Source organism: Sapajus apella, unplaced genomic scaffold (assembly GCF_009761245.1).
Source record: "Sapajus apella isolate SASKATOON/1434 unplaced genomic scaffold, GSC_monkey_1.0 scaffold6, whole genome shotgun sequence".
In the NCBI taxonomy this organism is placed as follows: Eukaryota; Metazoa; Chordata; class Mammalia; order Primates; family Cebidae; genus Sapajus; species Sapajus apella.
The window spans coordinates 72,610,661-72,630,851 of NW_022436946.1; the positions used below are offsets into that span (position 1 = coordinate 72,610,661).

The 20,191-nt window shown below is 35.4% G+C and overlaps 1 protein-coding gene across 4 annotated transcripts in view; it reads right to left on the reverse strand.

The window, feature by feature from the left end:
- The window catches only part of MYO6 (myosin VI), a 162,785-nt gene that overhangs the window by 14,365 nt on the left and 128,229 nt on the right, over nt 1-20,191 (reverse strand). For 2 of the 4 annotated variants that reach the window (XM_032275470.1, XM_032275471.1), the window contains exons 22-27: nt 14,197-14,327; nt 14,035-14,112; nt 11,570-11,699; nt 8,748-8,838; nt 7,908-8,058; nt 4,813-5,219 (exon numbers count right to left, since the gene is read on the reverse strand). In XM_032275470.1, coding sequence (XP_032131361.1) covers nt 5,007-5,219; nt 7,908-8,058; nt 8,748-8,838; nt 11,570-11,699; nt 14,035-14,112; nt 14,197-14,327 — 794 coding nt within the window. In that variant the 3' untranslated portion in view covers nt 4,813-5,006. Of the gene's footprint in view, nt 1-691; nt 722-1,109; nt 1,137-3,255; nt 3,417-4,288; nt 4,368-4,812; nt 5,220-7,907; nt 8,059-8,747; nt 8,839-11,569; nt 11,700-14,034; nt 14,113-14,196; nt 14,328-20,191 lie in introns of those variants that run through there. The other 2 variants (XM_032275472.1, XR_004268021.1) reach the window with 2 other exon arrangements.

A 20,191-nucleotide genomic window follows, 5' to 3' on the forward strand; every position in this document is an offset into this window, starting at 1 on the left:
CCTTGTCTTTCTCCTTTACATATATTGTTTGGAGAGAGTTATTAGGTTGCATCATTTGTTAAAAAATTGCTATTGGAACTGGAGTCTGATAGAATTGAGAACCATCTACATTATAAACGATATGTTGGAGTCCTTAAATCTGTTAAAATATTTTTATATATACTCTAAAATCCTTATATGTAGTATATATAACATACATACAAAACATATTTTATATTTTATATAAACGAAATTTATATTTCAAATGTTACTTAGATTCTGTCTTTGTGGGTAGATTTTCATAAAAAAAGTTAGCATTATTTACATAATTTCAGATGATGAATTATTTTAGATATAGTAGAATTAACTATCATACATCCTGAAAACCAAATATTTAACTCTTATTTATGCCTCCACACCTGCTTCTATAGAGATGTAAGGTGAGGAGCAGCTAAAAAAAATACGTAAGACAAAATGGGTGTTACCTTATACTTTACACATACAATACAAAGAAGGAAACCAAATTATGAGCTACTGCGATTGAACACCAAACAAGAGCATTAAACATTTTTCCTCGACAAGAAAAATATGAAAAAGGTGGTCTCATTATCTTTCAACAGAAGAAAATAATTTATAATTTACTCCAATGAGAAAACTACTCCCAAAAAGTATCCATGACCTATTTTTAAAAAGGTAAAGGTAAGTGACATACGGTGTCATTTTGGGTCTTGTTCCATCATTTCTGTGAAAAAAAAATAGTTTAGTTAACACCATAACCAATTGTGAGTTGTGAAAATCTGGATTGTGCAAATTTGTTTCACTTTACTCATTGATTTTAAAAACTCCATTATTTCTAATCAACACATGAGATCACTCAGTTTTAATATATTTTTAAGTATTCATTAAAAGTGATTGGAAAATAATAAAAGGCATGCAGTGAAAATTAAAGAGCAAATACATTACATGTCGATTAGAAAATTCATACATTGTGAGGCTGTTTTTAATAGAATCTGGGTATTACTTTACAATTTTAGGTAATTTGAAACCATCACTTTGCATCAAGGATCATATGTGTAATTGACTGAGATTATATTTTAGAACATATGACATATGTGGAAAACAATTCTTACTTAGAAATTTCTGGATGGGAATCCAAGCTGGAAAAGTAACTTAAAATTGCTTACTGAAGCAGAATCAATCTATAATACATACATTTTTTAACTGAGCATAGAACCCAACAACATCATGCTATATATTAAGAACAGTTTATTTAGTTCTTACTCATAAATTTGTTATAGAAAAAACTCAGTGCTAACAAAGGTAAAATAAACATTCAAAAACATTTAGCTATAGCCCATGGAGTAAGATTAAGCTATCAAACATGCAATATCCATATAGAATATCATTCATTATGAAGTGCTACTTCATTCTGATTGCAGTACAGACTATAAAATAACCACAACATTGAGAAGGGAAGGAGCTCAAGAAGACCTGAGCGTCAGGGAAAGCTTCCTGGAGAGCTCACAGAAAGGATTTGAAGGGCATTCCAGAGGAGGATACACCATCCCTAGGCCTGAACCATAGAACTAAAACTAGCTCTTCTACCTTTCAAATCATAATGGCTTGAATACCTCCTCATTACTTAATATGGTCCCATTACCTATCTAATTCTGCTTAATTTAAATTACAGGTAACTTGTTGTTTACATTAAAGGTCCTAAACAGTCCACTCTTTCTCAGAGACCATTCAACATGGAAGAACTGTACCTTTCTGAAGATGGGAAGGAGTCCACATATGAGCCAATATCTTGTATAAATACATGAGATGACACTGGATATAGCTTAATATTTCAAGTGCATAAACATAAAGCTTGATGATGAGTACCAATAATGACTCTATTAACAAGTCCCTTAGAAATGGACTTCTGCCATAATAAAGCCAGCTCTGTCAACTGCAGTACCTCCTCACAGACATGAGGGATAGCAGCTGTAAGAGTTTGGTTCATTTAAGAGCCTATCCTAGGCGGCTAGTCAGTTACATCTAAAGGCTCCCAACCATTCTGACATAACACAGGTGGAAGGCACAGAGCAGCAGCTGAGCTGAGTCTGCATTTATAAAAACCATATCTGGGCTAAAATAATTATAGTGAAATGTTAATAAAGAGCCCAAATATTGGACTCAAAGCCAAGAGCTTAATAATAACATCTTTTGTTCCTAAAGCCATATTCAGTTCATTTACAGTATAATGTACTTTTTCATACACAATCAATCCCAGAGCTCCCCAATACAATCACATACTATTTGGTTGGTGCAAAAGTTATTGCGGTTTTACTCATGGTGAAAACCGTGATCACTTTTGCACCAACCTAATAGAAAAGGTGTGAAGGCAACTTAATATGCCCTTTTCCTTCCCTGTCTTTTTTTGCTAAACATTCCATTACATTGCAATTTGATCCTTTCACAAGGAAACAGCGCCATTCTAGTGGTTATACTTTATATTTTGCCATAAACAGTGCTTTTAAGTTCTGAAAAGCATGGTGCATCTATGTGCACAACATATAAAGGAACCCCACAAATTAGTTTCGTTATTATAAGCAAATAATCAAAATAATTAATGTTTCTGCATACTAATTTTTTAAAAATGAATCTATTAAAACTTTCTGCAACTTTTAATAAGTGTCCACATTTCTACACACTCCACTATAATGGCATGCTTAGAGATAATTCAAAAACCCAAGAAGCCAAAATATTTCAATGAATTTAACTCTTCCTTCTTGGAAATGGAAACTCATTTATTCTGAGACATTGCAAAGTAAATTTCTCATTTCAATTGTTAGGATGTATACTATATGTAATTTTTTTGCAGTAGAAAAAATTTTAAACCCCACCTACAAATATATTAAACTGCATTATTTGACACAGTCATTTATTTCGATGCCAGTGTTTGATGACAGGTATTTAGAAACTAGGTGTCTACCTAATACACTATACTCTTAAACAATTTCAGGGTAAAAATTGATGTGTTTTCTTAACAGAGTACTCACTAGTGAAATTTTAGTCTTATATTTCAACAGTTTAATAATTTGATGAAAAATCATTATTTCATTCACTTGAGTATAAAAGCTGATACAAATAATTCCAATATTATTTTAGTTCCCATACATCAGGGCCTTCAGAATATGATTTTCTCCTATTCCCTTTTGCATGGAAATGAGAGGCAGAGAGGTACAGAAAGCAAAGGAGAGGGCGAAACACCCCACCCAGAGGCTCCAGTACCTCCGCAACGCCGGGTCAGCCTGGGCCTCATCACTGATGAGCTCCGCTTCACTCTGGGCAATCCTCAGGGCCAGCTCCCGGTCCCTGCGCTCCTGCTCCAGAACCGCTTGCTGCTGGGATTCCTCTTCCCTCTGTCGGGCCAGCTGTGCCTCCACTTCAGCCTGACAAGGACAGAAAGCCATCTCACCAAGAGTTCTTCACTTATTTACAGGATCACTCCCATTACTACTTAAAATAAAGGGAAAGTATAACTGCCCCATACAAGTTCTTTACTAAGGAATTGCCTAAGCAAGGATCTCTTCAGTCTGTATTTTCTTCTACATTATGATTAATGCTTCAAACACATGCCCATTTTGCCACTTTCCCAAGTCCAAGAGAAGGTAGAAGAACCACAGCTCCATAATTCTATGACTATAAATATTAGTGTCCCAAACATCACATGAATTTCACATTAACACTGACATCTAGAGAGCAGATGTCAGGAATTTAAAGTTTTGGTTATGCTTAGGATATATTATGAAAGCCATAACAAACAGAAACTCAAATACATGAGCAATTATTCTCAGACATGGGACTTTTAAAAAACTAGGGTGGAGAGAGAATCTTAATCCTAATTTATGAATTCCAGTATCTACAAAGTTATATATTTTAAAACATAACATTTTAAGTGAATTTTCATTTGACATTCCCCTAGGTATAACAATATTAATATTTATTGATCTACACTGTGTTCAAAATACTTTAACGTATATTAACTACCAAATGCTCACAACTAGTATTTATCCACACTCTACAGAGAGAAACTGTGGCCCATAGTTACTCACTATAATGTGTACAATGTCACAGTCTCTGTCAATGGCTGGTTATGGATTTGAAAGCTCCAAAGTCCATTCCCATAACCACTTCAAAACTGGCCTTTTGTCTCTGGGATAAACTAGTGACATCTTATCTAGCAAATCAAGATCTTGCTTTCACTTCTTTTATAACTTTGTAGGTTCCATTTTGATAGAAATTAAATCCAGTAATTACGTACTTGAATGCGTTTTTCATCATCTTCCCTTTTCTTTCTCTCTTCTTCTTCTTGTTTTCTCTTTGCTTCCATCTCAAGTTTCCTAATAAAAAAATTGAAAACTCTTCAAAAATTTAACAGAAAATAAGGAATCCTTCAGAAGGCAATTTAACTATTATTTAATAATAAACAAAGGTAACAGATTGGGAGCTCAAATTAGCCTCCTGGCCACATACATCAACTTATTTTGAATAAAATAAAATTTAACTCTACTGACAATAATTCTTAAATAAAACAAATATAATTATATTCTATAACTTTTAACATCTCTAGATGAATATGGTTACACAGCCTGGCTGTAAGTTCCCGATTACAAGGGCTTCCCTCTATTCCCTCTCCAACTCAACACCTCATCCGTTCTCTCTACCTCATCATGGCAATCTTTCAAAATGTTATCCGTTTTAAAACTGCAGAAAAGTAGAAATGTCATTTATCTTGCTTACAAAACAATAAACAAATCATAGTGCTAAAAAGAATATCTTCAGGTATAAGAGTCTAACTAAAATTCAGATTATAGTTTATTTTACGTTTTTATAAAATGAGCTTATTTTCTCAATTTTCAAACACCATAAAATGAGTTCATTTAAAAAAAGACAACAGTTTTAAGAATTGTCACTAACCACTGTCAATACCAAGAATTCACTATTCCTTTAAGTCTCTTACTCAAAACAACATAAATGCCTTACATCCGCCTTTCCTCCTCTTCCTTTCTTCGACGTTTTTCATCTTCTTCACGTCTTTTTCTTTCCTTTTCCATTTCTTCTTGAATACGCCTCAGCCTTTCCGCTTCCTCTTCCTGCTGTTTTTTCTTCTGTAATGCACTGAGGAGTTCCTCTGAGCTTTTAACGAGTGTATCATATTCTTTCTGTATTTGTTCCCGTGTCATCATAGTGGACTTAACAAAATAATAAACAGGAGCATAAAAACTTATTTCTTTTGTTGCACAACAATGAATATACTTAACAATACTAAACTATAAACTTAAAAATGATTAAGATAAATTTTAATGTTTTTACTGTTTACCACAATTTAAAATAAAAAATTACTCCAATATGCAAATATAGCAAAAACTAGGTAAGATGGTTAGCAATAAGCCCATTATCTTTGCTATACTGTTTATACATTAAATACTATTCAAAAAATTTTTTGTTATCTCTGCACACAAGTATCAGACATTAATATCTACAGGTATACTGTGTTGTAGTTAAAAATTATTTATAGGCTGGGCACAGTGGCTCACTCCTGTAATCCCAGCACTTTGGGAAGTCAAGGTGGGCAGATCACCTGAGGTCAGGAGTTCAAGACCAGCCTAGCCAACGTAGTGAAACCCTGTCTCTACTGAAAAAAATACAAAAATTAGCTGGGCATGGTGGCACACGCCTGTAGTCCCAGCTACTCAGGAGGCTGAGGCAGGAGAATCGCTTGAACCTGGGAAGTGGAGGTTACAGTGAACACCACAGTCACACCACTGGCACTCCAACCTGGGCAACAGAGTGAGACTCTTGTCTCAAGAAAAAAAAAAATTTCTTAAGTAATGATCAGCTAATTTAGCAAGAGTTTACTAATCTTTTATAATACTGTTCAAATAGTACCTAGAGCAAATTTAAGAAATTATGAAATACATCTAAAATTATTGGATGATTTTCCTAAGTTAGCGTTCAAAAAATGTAGGTGAGTTAATTCTAATTTATAATGATACCACATAAACAAGGATGGCCCTTGACAGATTTGTAAAATCAGCTAAGTCTATTTATAGAATTTTCATTTTCCTCCAGATCTTTTTTTCCTTTCTACCTCCAAGATTACCATTGTTTACATAATGTATCTGCAGAAAATATAAAACACTCACTTTAAGATATTTATTATATCTTATATATCTTATATATCTTATTATATCCCACATACTTGCAGTGACCTATGAAACTAACTGAGAGAAAGCATGTATAAGACCCTAAACTATAATTGAGGAAAAGATACAAAATGTAATTAATGAAACATGAAATATAATTAACAAGCATATAGAAAAGTTTTCAATCCCACTAGTAATCAAATAAATAAAAATCAAAACAAAAAAAGGAGCCCCATTATTTTCCTACAAAATTGGAGAGGAAACTGCTACTTTCACAACATTAACTGTTAAATTACAGTTAATATATATACTATAAATTACATTATAGTATCCGTGAAGATAATGTATTAACATGGACAAGTATATAACATAATTGCAGAGATACAAATTGAAATGTATATTATGATAAGAACTATGTAAAAATTTATGCATAGAAAATAAGACTGTAAAGTAAGTAAAATTATACTGTAAAAGTAAAAATATACTGTGATATACAACAGTGTATTAACTGAATTTGTTAATGTGGAGGTATTAAGTTTTTTTGGTGGTTTCTCCAATTTTTTTTTTTTTTAAGTGAGGGGTCTCACTGTCACCCAGGTTGGAGTGCAGTGGTGCAATCTCTGCTCGATGCAACCTCCACCTCCCAGGCTCAAGCAATCCTCTCACCTCAGCCTCCCTGGTCCCACAGGCTCATGCCACCATGCCCAGCCAGGTTTTTGTATTTTTAGTGGAGACAGGTTTTGGTCATGTTGCCCAGGCTGGTCTCTTAACTCCTGAGCTCAGGTGATCCACCCGCTTCCGGCCTCACAGGTGCGAGTCATCACATCTGGCCTCCAAATTTTTTATAACATTATATTACTATCTGTCTATCTATCTATCTATCTAATTATTTATTTATTTTGAGACAGAGTCTCACTCTGTTGCCCAGGCTGGAGTGCAGTGGTGCAACCTCAGCTCACTGCAACCTCTGCCTCCCAGGTTCAAGCAATTATCTTGCCTCAGCCTCCCGAGTAGCTGAGAGTACAGGCATGTGCAACTACACCCAGCTACTTTTTATATTTTTCGTAGAGATGGGGTTTCACCATGTTGGCCAAGCTGGTCTCAAACTCCTGACCTCAAGTAATCTGCCCGCCTCAGGCTCCCAAAGTGCTGGGATTATAGGCATGAGCCACCATGCCTGGACATTTTTATAATTTAAAAATTAGTTTCTAAAAGTAGAAAAGCATGAAACAAATTATTTGGATTAATCCTCATTAAGTCATGACTATGTAAAAGCTCACTGATAAAGTGTGGTATTTTAGTTGCTCTTTTGTGAAAGGAACATTTTTTTTTTTTTTTGTATGTGAGTATGTGTTTTATGTTTTCCTTTTTCTTCAACTTTTATTTTAATTTCAGGGATGCATGTGCAAGATGTGCAGGTTTGTTAAACAGGTAAATGTGTGCCATGCTGGTTTGCTGCACATATCATCCCATCACCTAGGTATTAAGGTAGGGGGAATATCTTTCTTAGCAACAGAAGAAATGGCATAAAAACTGTCTTCTTTAACTTTTTGCTATGAAATTTTTCAAAGAGTAGAGGTAATAATGAAGAGCATATACTTGCCATCACTGAGTCTCAACACACTTTGTATTTTGAAAAAATAAGGATGTTTTCTATACAATTTCAATACCAATTAAAAAAAAGATATTAAATTATATAAAAAAGTCAAAGTCATTTGGGTTAAAATTGCTTACCTTAATTTTGGCCATCAAAGCATCAATAGAAATTTCCAGATCCTTGATCTGTTTATTCATCTCTGGTTTTCCATCTTTCAACACACTGACTACCTCATTAAATTTATCAAGTCGTTTTTTCAGTGTGCCCACCTTAACCAGGCCATCAATGCTGTAAAAGTAATATTTCATTAGAGCATAATTTCACTTCCATTTTCAATATTATCTAATATTCTTTTTCAGATTTCTTGTTGAAGACTAAAAAAAATCAAATATGAATATGAACGACACTGATGCCTGTCAATGGGATTACAGCCTTCTACAACTTTGAGAATTCAAATCATAGAGGAACCCAAAGGAGTCATCTAGCCTCTCAGAAAAGGTACGATGGATCAGTAGATATTCAGACTTTCAATTTTAAAAAGCTTAATTAAAAATGAAAGAGTAACAAATAATGACTAATTTATAATGGGACAACATAATTCCTACTCATAATCTTGAAAATTATGGTAAACATATTAGTGAGTTTTTTTAAAAAGTCACCTTGACACTATCAAGAAACTCAAATAACTAAAATAATACAAATAAAAGAGCTGCTCTCAACCACTTATTTCTTGTTTTACAGTCTTTACACATTTTTGTATGCCACTTCAAATCCTTTTATAGAATGAGGCAGGTAATGAGGTAACAAATCAATTAACTAATTTCAAATATTACAAATAAAAGACTAATATATCATTTTACAAAGAACATGAAAAAACTCCTTGAGTATCCAAACTGCTTTTTATTATGACCTTACTGTCATTTTGTATTACAGTAACTAGGTTTCACAGAGTTCTTTTCAGGCACTATTCATCTTACCGAGGTTTGTGTCTCCTCTTGCAAAGCCACATTCTAATAGTTTTTTGCATTTTAATGCAGGCTTCAGCTCGATATTTTATTTTGTTTTTCACTATGTTTAAGAGAAAAATGATAGAAAATTATTCAGTTTAAATTTGACATATATTTAAAAACTCATTTTCACAAAGTAATTCTCAAAAAACATGAAATCTTGATGACCATATTATTTATATTAGACATCAAAATCAGAAAGTTTTAACATTTCTTTTTTTTTTTTTTTTTTTTTTATTGACAGAGTCTTGACCCAGGCTGGAGTGAAATGGCATGCTTGGCTCACTGCAACCTCCACCTCCCAGGTTCAAGTGACTCTCATGTCTCAGCCTCCTGAGGAGCTGGGACTACAGGCGCATGCCACTATGCCAGGCTAATTTTTGTATTTTTATTACAGCCGGGGTTTTGTCATGTTGGTCAGGCTGGTCTCAAACTCCTGACCTCAAGTGATCCTCCTACTCGGCCTCACAAGTACTAGAATTACCGGCGTGAGCCACCACACCCATCCAGTTTTAACGTTTCTCTAAAAGATATTGAAACTGCATTTGCAAAAATTACAACTAAGAAAATTATGTAAAAGCGATCTGACCTAACCAACTCCATCTTGCTTCTAACCTTTTATTTGGAAAATGATGGGGAAAAGAGATTCTGCTCTCTTTCCTCTTTTCATATTAATAGTTCCCTTTTTATCTATATTGTCTAACAAAATACCTCAAAAATCATCTTTGTTTGCATGATTCTTTTTCATTAGGCCAAAAGAATTTTCCTTTTCTACTAATAAGAAAAAATGTACTGAATTCTTTTCACGTGCCTCGCAATATTTCAGGTACTCTGATGAGTACAAGGGGCAACTATAAATGTAATAACGTTACTGATTCCCACACAGCTCCCAACAATTAAAGGTTTGCCATAGATCCTTAAGTAACCCCAGAATGTTCCGTCCTTCGCCTTTGTTTTGGGCCAGCTACTTAGCTGGCCAAACCACACACAAAAGCAGCTTAGTCCAGTATATCTAAGGGGTTTGAATTCCTGATCCCAAAAACACAATCCCAAAAGCCATAATCCCAAATGTTGAAATCCCAAAATATCAAAATTCCTAGATTAAAATCCCTAACATCGAAAATCCTAAAAATCACAATCACAGGAATCAGAATTTCAAAAAGAGCAGTCTCATGAAGAAAATGAATATGAACATATTCTCCAAGAAGAATCATGTCCTAAAAGAAAAAAGCATCTATTATTCATGGTGCAAGGCTTCAAAAGATAAGTTAAAGACTGAGAAAGACAGCCAGCTCTTATGGACTATCTCCACGCAACTGCTCATAATCTATCCCTGTAATATACTTTTTTGTATGTCAAACTTTCTTTTTAGTTTTGGGAATTTTTTTTTTCTTTTTCTGTGTTTTTATTTTCACTATCTTAAATTGTCAGCATTTTTTAGAGAGTTCTAATTTATTGTATTCATTTACTGCAAATTTTACTCCATGAAAATACATTATCACAACGTTTACTTTCTGGGTAAACACTGTGTATGTACATAAAAACACTGAAACTTCCTCAATAAATGAACAGATGTCTTTTATCAAACATCTGCATTTGTAAGAGATAGAATTTCTCAAGATGTCAGATATCTGGGTAACTACAAATGCAGTGGTGACACCATGGTTTTTGACTGATCTCATCAAAAGATAGCTTGTTCATCACAGTATTTCAGATGACCACAGTAATGAAGCTGGGTGCACAATTACCAACCACAATAATATGTGTTTACACATTTCACCTTTTGACATATTTCTTTATGTATATGGTTTGTTTGCTCCATGCAACTATTGTTAGTATGTGTTTATGCTTTCAAAAATATATATGTTGTCATTGCCTATTTTATTGTGTAAAGTGACCTATAAAGAGTTGTCATATTTTTATATGTTTCCCAAATCCCCTTTTAAAAATGTAAATAAATATCTTTTAAAGAATATTTGTATTATTTTTTACAGAATCCTATATTTGGTACTTTGATGTTTCGAGATTTCAACTTTTGGGATTATGGTGTTCAAGACTGTGTCTTTCATGATTATAATAGACTCCCTTTCAAAGAACAGGATTTAAGAGGGGATGGTAGGGGAAGAGACTGAAACACGATTTTACATGATCTTGAAAGACATTCAAATAGTTTAAACTTTACCTTTTATGAAAGTAAAGTCAGAAAAGGCTTCTAGTTTAGAGAGAGATCTCTGAGAAACCAGGAAAACCAGTCTGGGAAATACAGAAATTATTATGCAAAAGGAGGAAACAGACTTCACTACGGCACTGGCAATAAAAAGAAAGGAATGTATAGTATTTGGAGGAAGAATCAACAGGATCTGGTGACTGATAATATTTCAGCCATAAGAAAGGAAAGTGGATTACAATTGGAATTTTGGGGGGCATGTGTACTGTAGATGCCATGTAGTCAGAAAGAAAAGCTGTGGTTTAAGTCTGAGAGATTAGGTGATGGTGGGGGTTGCAGGGAGGAGGAAAAGAATCAAGATAGTGAATTCTGCTTTGTTAGGACACTATGAAACGGACACTCCTGTAACACATTTGAATAAACAAAATAAGTATCATACACTCAAAAAGAGAAAGAACATCTACAGATAGTAGCTTATCACATACTATACATGAGGTGTTGCTTGAGGAATCTAGGACCCAATGTGAACAAAAGTCTCAGCATCCCCTCTGAGACAGCTTTACAACACTCCACAAACCACCTTAAAACAATGAAAGATCCTAAGGGTATGACGGAAAATACCTACATTTGATGACTGAGAGTGAGCACCACTGAACTTTCTTCCAGCGACTGCAGATGAGCCAGTGATTGACTCTTTTAACCAACTCTGCTAAGTGGTCAGGGTCAGACTTCATGATCTGATCAAATTCTGCAAACTAGAGAGTGAAATAATTTAATATCAGTATTAAAAGATAAGTGTATTTAAACATACAAAAGACATGAAGTAAACAGAATTCAAATCCAAAATCTAACTGTCTGAAAATGGTCACATGCCAATTATATAGGCCTTGGCAGAGAATACAGCAAACCCAAACATACTTGTCCACATTTTGCTTCCTTTCTCCAGGAGCTTTTCTAGAGCTAAGGGAAGTTACTTAACGCCAGGTAGCAGATTCAATAACAAAAATGGGAAAAAAAAATCTTAAATGACTTTTAAATTATAGATGGCTGGCAAGAAGACTTTATTGAGAAAAGAATGAAAAAGGCTGTATCTGTTAATGGGCTCACAGATATCCTTATGGGGCTTTTGAAAAGTGCAAATTAGCTATATAATACCAGGTACCACCAAAATTATTTGGTCTCTCCCAATCCTGATTACCCATTCTCAACCTTTTTTTATTTTTTTTTTTTTTTTTTGGAGATACTCTGTCACCCAGGCTGGGGTGCAGCGGCGCAATCTTGATCACTGCAGCCTCAACTTCCCAGGCTCAAGCAATCCTCCCACCTCAGCCTCCCAAGAGGCTACGATTACAGACATGCACCACCACACCTGGATAATTTTTTTATTTTTTTGTAGAGATGAGGTTTTGCCATGTTGTCCCAGGTGGTCTCAAACTCCTGGAATCAGGCAATCTCACTGCTTCAGCCTCCCAAAGTGCGGGGAATATAGGCCTGAGCCACAGCACCCAAGCCCCATTTCCATTTTGAACACAGATGAGAAATTGCTACTAAGTGATATACAACACAAATAAAACAGCTACTAGGCTCTCGATTAATAAAATACATTATTTCCACCATCTACCACAAAATTCCATGATGATTTCAATCCTTTACCAAATATCCCACTATAATATTAAGAATGTCAAAAATCCATCAACCAATATAATGGCTTCTTATAGTCAAAATTAAAGGTAATATAACTAAAGATACTTAATTCTTTGTCTTAAGCTTTGAATAAATATTTCTGACTACCTTTTCTGGAGGTTAAGAAAAAGTACTCTCTCTATGAGACTATTATTTCTCAAATAATTACTAAAGCTCTAAAACAAGTTTGTCCAGGCTGCAGTCCATGGACAACTTTGAATGTGGCCCAACACAAACTCATAAACTTTCTTAAAACATTGTGAGAGTTTTATTGTAATTCTTTTCTTTGCTTTTTTTTTTTTTTTCAAAGTTCATCAGCTATTGTCAGTGTTAGTGTATTTTATGTGTGGCCCAAAACAATTGTTCTTCTTCTAACATGGCTCAGGGAAGCCAAAAGACTGAACACCCATGCTCTAAAATAAATGTGGAGTTTACAAGAAATATGTATGCTTAAAGCTAAACAAATTATTAACATTATATATTCTCTTCCTCTCAACTTTTGTCTTTTCTGGGAAATGGTTTGGGTCCTCTGTAATGAAAAAGTCCAGGAAAGTGCATATATTGGTAATGCATATATACATTTCACCTCATCTCCAAAACTATAAAACCAGATTTATTTATTGTGATTAATTCATACTTCAAGGCACAAGTGATATTTCTTAATAATTTTGCTAAACAAAACTAATATGGCTATTTAAATATAGTAATAGTTATGCTTAAAATTATGAGACTGTAATTATTCAGTCAATTACAAAGATGTTAGGAATGGTGAAATCTTACTTATAACAAAGACTGTGAATAGCATTTAGATATGTCTATACTGAATATTAGTTATGAAGTATTCTATAACTCAGTCTCATGCCTTTGTATGAGAACCTATGACTACTATAACTATAGGACTATGTGTTGTGTTAGCCTAAAAAAATCATGCTACATTCAAAAGTATTTACACATTAATTCATTCATTCTAGAGCTTGACAGAGTTCCAGCACAAATTCCAATCCAATTTCTTATCCCTTATACAACTACCATACTCTACTGAAACTTGTTCTTACAATAAAGACTCAAAAGTACTGTGAAAATCCCAAATCGCTGAATACTAAATTAATACATTTAAGAAAAGCTTTCAACTTATTTAAAATGAACATTTGTGGTTAGTTAATCCTTAGTTAAGTGAAAAGGTCGTTAAGCAATGCTCTCATTCCAATACTTCCAAAGCTGAATGAAACTGTAAAAACTATACACCAGAATATTACACACTGTAACTTCTCACAAGTAGGGAAATTATGCAGTTCATGCTCTTAGTTACCATATAATTCAATAATAATACAAATTATTAAGTACTTTAAGATATTCACTAACCCTATTTGTTTTCATGATGTTACAGTTTAAAGTAAAACTATTTACCTTGCCAGGTCTAAAAAATACTTTTGTTAACCCAAACTTGTAGTCAATTTCATTTAAGCCCAAAGCTTTAAACAGAGCCTGAAAAACAAAAATTAAAAAGTTAAATGTCAATAGAAAAAACAAGTTTATAGCTAAGAAATTCAATTTGGGTGGCATTTGTACCTTACAAAATAGTCTTGGATCCAATCTTGCAAGTTTATCTGGCATATACTTTTTATACATGTTGTACAGCTCATGAAATGAAGCTCGTGATGGGAAACCACCCTGCATCAAGTCCAAAACAGACACCATACCTAGATTCATGAACGAACACAAGGCATCATCAATCACTGTTCCAAAATAATTTGTGAATAATCAATTTTATAAACTACTATTTAGGAATGGGCAATTTATGGGAATTTTCAGCAATTAAATATTATATAGGAAATATATTTATACTCATTATGTCCCAACTTATCCACTATCTAAAATTACTGTAGTCAAATTTCCTCTAAACCCAGGAAGACTCTTTCCTAGAGGCAAACTGTTGGTCTCTAGACAGATCAAGTGTAATTGGGCACAGTGGTTCATGCCTATAATCCCAGCACTTTGGGAGCCCACTGCAGGCAAAATGCTTGAGCTCGGGAGTTCGAGACTAGCCTGGGCAACACGGCGAAACCCCATCTCTACAAAAAAATAGAAAAATTAGGGAGGCATGATGATGCATGACTGTAGTCCCAGGTACTCAGAGAGCTGAGAGAGGAGGACCATCTGAGCCAAAGGAGAAGGAGGCTACAGTCAGCCTTGCAGGACACTGTATTCCAGCCTGGGCAGCAAAGTGAGACACTCTCAAAACAGAACAAAACTAAGGAAAGATCAAGTCTAGTTTCTATCTTTTTTTCTGTTAGATGACTCTGTGTCACAAACTCAGTATATAAGGCAAAGCCTGTATTAAACCACTTTCAAAGTCCTGAATTTTAGAACAAAATTCCTGAAAGAATCTCCAAAAAGTAGACACATTCGCAAGTTATCACCAGTGCATAAGGCAAATGGAAAAGAAAGAAGAGCTCACTGTTTCACTATAAAGACTGACTTTCACTCACCTCTCAAAGCAACTTGACTACTGGGATGATTATTGGGTAAATATCTATCTTCAGTGTAACTCTAATAAGTGGTTAATCTGAGCATTGAGTCAATGAGAGCTTTTCAAGTCAAAAAAAGTGTGAAATAGGCAGGAAAGGCTGAACAACTTTAAGTGATGCCAAGATTTTGATTTACAAGATCTAGATTTCAGTCTCTAGGACTATTCAAATCAATGAAGAAAATCAGATTATTCAATAGAAAGTATTATGACAAATGGCAAGCCATTTTGAAAACAAAAATAACATTAGATCTTTATCTCATTTCTTATGCCAAAATAAACTCCTGCTGACCAAAAATTTAAATTAAAACAAACTCTAAGACTTTTTAAACCAGTGAATTTTTATTTTAAAATAATCTCATAGCAAAGATGGCCTTTCTAGGCAGTCAAATTGAATTTTAATCTATTTGACTGACAAAGGTATAAAACATCAATTAGTACTCAGAGTTGATGACAGTGTAGGAAAACACACACATGCATTCTTAGTAGAAGAGAAAACCGTGTGATAATTTTGGATGACAACTTGGAAATTTGGGCTCAGTATATCTATTTCACAATTTTTCACACATGGACAATGCCCAGATGTCCTCTGGATCATTGTTGGTAATAGAAAAAAATAAACAGAAAGAACTAAAATATCAATTGATTAAATTATGTTGCAACCATATGATGAGATATAACATATTAATTTAAAAGAATAGAGCAGAGCTTAATCTAACCAGTATAAAAAAATATATTCAAGACACAGTTAAGTGGTCACCCCTAAGAACTGAGATTCCTTGTTACTTATATTATTCTGTACTTTTTAATTTGTTACTTTGAATTTTTTACATGAATTAATGAAACACATAAAAGTTATCATTCCTATGGGGGAAAAAAATCTCCAGAACTAGATTTAGCTCTAGGCTCTGCTTGCAGAAAGAAAAGTAAAGTTTGGTTAGTATCATCACAGTTTTTGGCCATTTGAATCAGACAAGTACCTTTGGAAATGTACACATCTAAGTTGCTTGGCTTGCCCTGTAGCTGCAACTATAAACTTGCTCACAGTTCATTAAGAATTTCATGGTGCTTAGCAAATTATGAAGCCTACAACTGCTTTCTCAGCACTTAAAGTTACTCTTAAGATGTTCTGGAGCCTAAATTTTTTTTTAAATCACTAAGGCGAATACTCTGCCTTCTACACATTTCCATGACCTGGCTTTTACTCTTGGGAGTTTGGTGAGTGGCTTCTTGGTGCAGAGCTGGCTGGTTATACTCACAACCCCTCCTTGCCACAAGACAGGTAGCACAGTCCCAAGGTTACAGAAAAAGAAAACTTGTCTTACCGCACCTTCCCCTACTTTGCCCTGGTGTTTAGCAATTAGAAGATAGTAATATTAGGCTGGGCATAGTGGCTCACACCTGTAACCCCAGAACTTTGGGAGGCCGAGGCAGACAGACCACTTGAGGTCTGGAGTTCGAGACCAGCCTGGCCAACATGGTGAAACCCAGTCTCTGCTAAAAATACAAGAATTAGCCAGGTGTGGTGGTGGGTGCCTGTAATCCCAGCTACTTGAGGTAGGAGAATCACTTGAACCCAGGAGGCAAAGGTTGCAGTGTGCCAAGACTGCACCACCGTACTCTAACCTGGGCGACAGAGTGAGACTCTGTCTCAAAAAAAAAAAAAAAAAAGAAAGAAAGAGAAGAAGAGTAATTTTGGTAAAAGATGACTTAAATTTATTAATTCTCTTTAAAATGAAAAAAATAAATAAATAAAAATGGAACGGTAAAGTACAATCCAAATCTTAAATATCTTCATTATTTTAGAAAGCTTCATAAGTATGTTTATTTCTAGAACTTCTTAATTTTTTCATTTTCTCATCACCCAGCTACATGACTGGAACAAATTGCTATTATGATATCTATTAGTGGTATTTAAAAAATCAAAGTATAATGAATTGGTATTATCTGTTAAAGTGACAACATGTCTTAACATGTTGAAATATACTGCTTATTGAAAGAGGAATCCTAGCTAAAGGATTCATCAGTAGCCCATACTCTCTCCACTAATAGCATATATAGCTAAATCTAAACACATGCAAGTTGCCAGGACACTAGGTGATCACTTAGGAAATAAATGAATTATTATATTACCCCAAACAAATCCTAAAGAGGGATTCAAATGGGAAAAAAAAATCACCTTGAGGAAAATATTACAAAAATACATCTCTACTATATGGAGGAATACAGCAGACATAAATTAATTTTCCAGTATTTGCTAGAATTAGTCACAAATAAATCTTAGTATTTTCTACACCATGCATTCTATTTAACAAATATTTACTGAATCTAGTATATGCCAGGGAAGCAGGAATGTATGTTTAAGCCAAAACAGATGCAGTTCTTGCCCTCATGGGGCTTACAGATTAAAGGAGGGAAAAACTAAATAATTATACAAATATGCACAAAATGTGTAACTACAGCTGTGAAATAAAAACACCTGAGCTCAGCACCCCGAACTCAGGCTCCCCTCCAAGTTAGAAATATCAAGAAAGGCTTTCATAGGAAGTGATGATCGAGCTGAGATGTGAAAGATAAACGAAAAGGTGTGGCAAGAACATCCCAAACAGAGGAGGCAGCACGTGCACAGGCCCTGTGCTGGAAGGAAACACACAGGATTTAGGGAACTAAAACGAAAGTCAGGGTGGCTGGGGGACACGAGGGAGAGAGAGAGTGGAAATAAATGAAGCTAGGGACACATGGGCCAGGCTCTTTGAGACCTCTTCACCCTAATACTAGTCTGAAGCCATTAGAGCATTTTAAGCAGAAGGACATGATGACTTGAGATGAGTTGTGGAGTGATAATTGCAGATGCACATGAAAAACAGACTGAAGAGACAGGAGAATACTTAGGAAGCCACAGCAAAAATCCAGGTAAAAAACGGTGGCAGCTTAGATTAGAGACTATCAGTACACACTGTTTAGGAGGTTATATCAGCAAGACTGGGGAGCCTATCTAAGGGAATACACATTTGTGCTGTTCAACTTGGCAATCACTAGCCACACATTCTATAGCAGCACTAGCAGCACATGCTGTATAGCAGCAAATAAGACTAATTAAATTTAAGTTTCTAAAAAGTAAAATTAAGGCTCACACCTATAATCTCATCATTTTGGGAGGCTGAGGGAGGAAGACCACTTGAGCCCAAGAGTTTGAGCCTGGGCAACATAATGAGATCCTGTCCCTATAAAAATATATTTTTTAATTAGCTGGACATGGGGGCACATGCCTATAGTTCCAGCTACTTGAGAGGCTGAGGCAGAAGGATCACTTGAGCCTGGGAAGTTGAGGCTGCAGTGAGTCATGACTGTGCCACTGCACTCCAGCCTGGGTAACAGAGTAAACCCTGTCCCTGTGCCACCAAAAAAAAAAAAAATTAAAATTAAACAAAATTTAAAATTTAGTAACTAAGTCATACTTAGCCACATTTCAAGTACTTCAGAGTCAAATGTGTCTCATGGCTACTAGATTGACAGATACGGAATATTTCCATTATGATGTAAAGGTCTTCTCAACAGTACTGACATAGAATGAGAAGAAAAACAGGCCTAATCTAAATCCTGAAAAATGGTTAACAAGTATTCAGGTAGAAGAAAATGAGCCTGAAGAGAAATCAGGAATGATCAGAGAACTGAAAAGAAAAGCAGAGGCATACACTGTGTCAGGAACCAAGAAAAGGAAATGTTAAAAGGGTTGGTCAGAGTCAAATGTGGCTATGAAGTCCATTAAAATAAGGGCTACAAAAGGGACATGTGCTTCAGAATCAAGGCAATCACTGGTGACCTCCTCAAGGTAGGAGCTGAATTATCCTGGGATTAAAGAGTAAGTGGAACACATGAAACTGAGAAAGCAAGAATAATCTATTCTTGGAGCGAAAAGGAACTGGAGAAAAACAGTAAGAAAAAGGAAGTGGCTGTAAGGGAACGTGGGTCAGAGATGAGATTTCAGCATGTTTAAAGGGCAATGGGAAAGATCCATCTCAAAAGGAATAGTTTGACAAACATAAACAATGGTGAAGATTCATGAAAAAGTAGGAAGAGATGGCTTTCAAAGAACTATAAGCCTCAACCAGGAAGAGAGGCAAGCCCTGCTTTCTTTTTTTTTTTTTGAGACGGAGTTTCACTCGTTACCCAGGCTGGAGTGCAATGGCACGATCTCGGCTCACCGCAACCTCCACCTCCTGGGTTCAGGCAATTCTCCTGCCTCAGCCTCCTGAGTAGCTGGGATTACAGGCACGTGCCACCATGCCCAGCTAATGTTTTGTATTTTTAGTAGAGACGGGGTTTCACTATGTTGACCAAGATGGTCTCGATCTCTTGACCTCGTGATCCACCCGCCTCGGCCTCCCAAAGTCCTGGGATTACAGGCATGAGCCACAGCGCCCGGCGCCTGCTTTCTTAACAGAGGAAAGGTTAAGTGGTAGGCAGAACTGCTTGGTAGCAGACAGGTGAAGCTTTAGGATTTTTAGTAAGGAGGTAAGCCCATCTACTGGCACAGGTTCAGAGACTTGACGAAAGCAGGAGGGGTGTGACCAGTCTCCATTGAGAAACAAAAGATGCTGACCAGGAAACGCTGGCAGGACAGGTTTGAGAGCCCTTTAAAGATCAGTGATGATCCATTAACTGGTGCCAACCTGTCTTGTCTACCAACCCTGTGCAGACAAGAAGAACGAACAGAATTAGATTCATCAATAGCTACAGTTTTGTGAAAGAGGTCAAGGGTAGATCCAGATTTGTGAGGCACCACCACATGCGGCTCTATACTTTTCTTATAATTAAGAAAATGTAAGGTGAAAATTTTATTGCACTGTAAAACAATCAAGATAATGGCGAATTATTTGAAAATATTGGAGAGGATCCAAGATGGCCGTTTAGGAACAACTCAGGATTGCAGCTCCCAGTGAAAGCGCAGACGGTGAGTGGACGCCGCATTTTTATTGCCCACAGACTAGGAAATTCCCAGGCGGAGGAGCTCCACAGGTCACCAGGGCGGCTGTT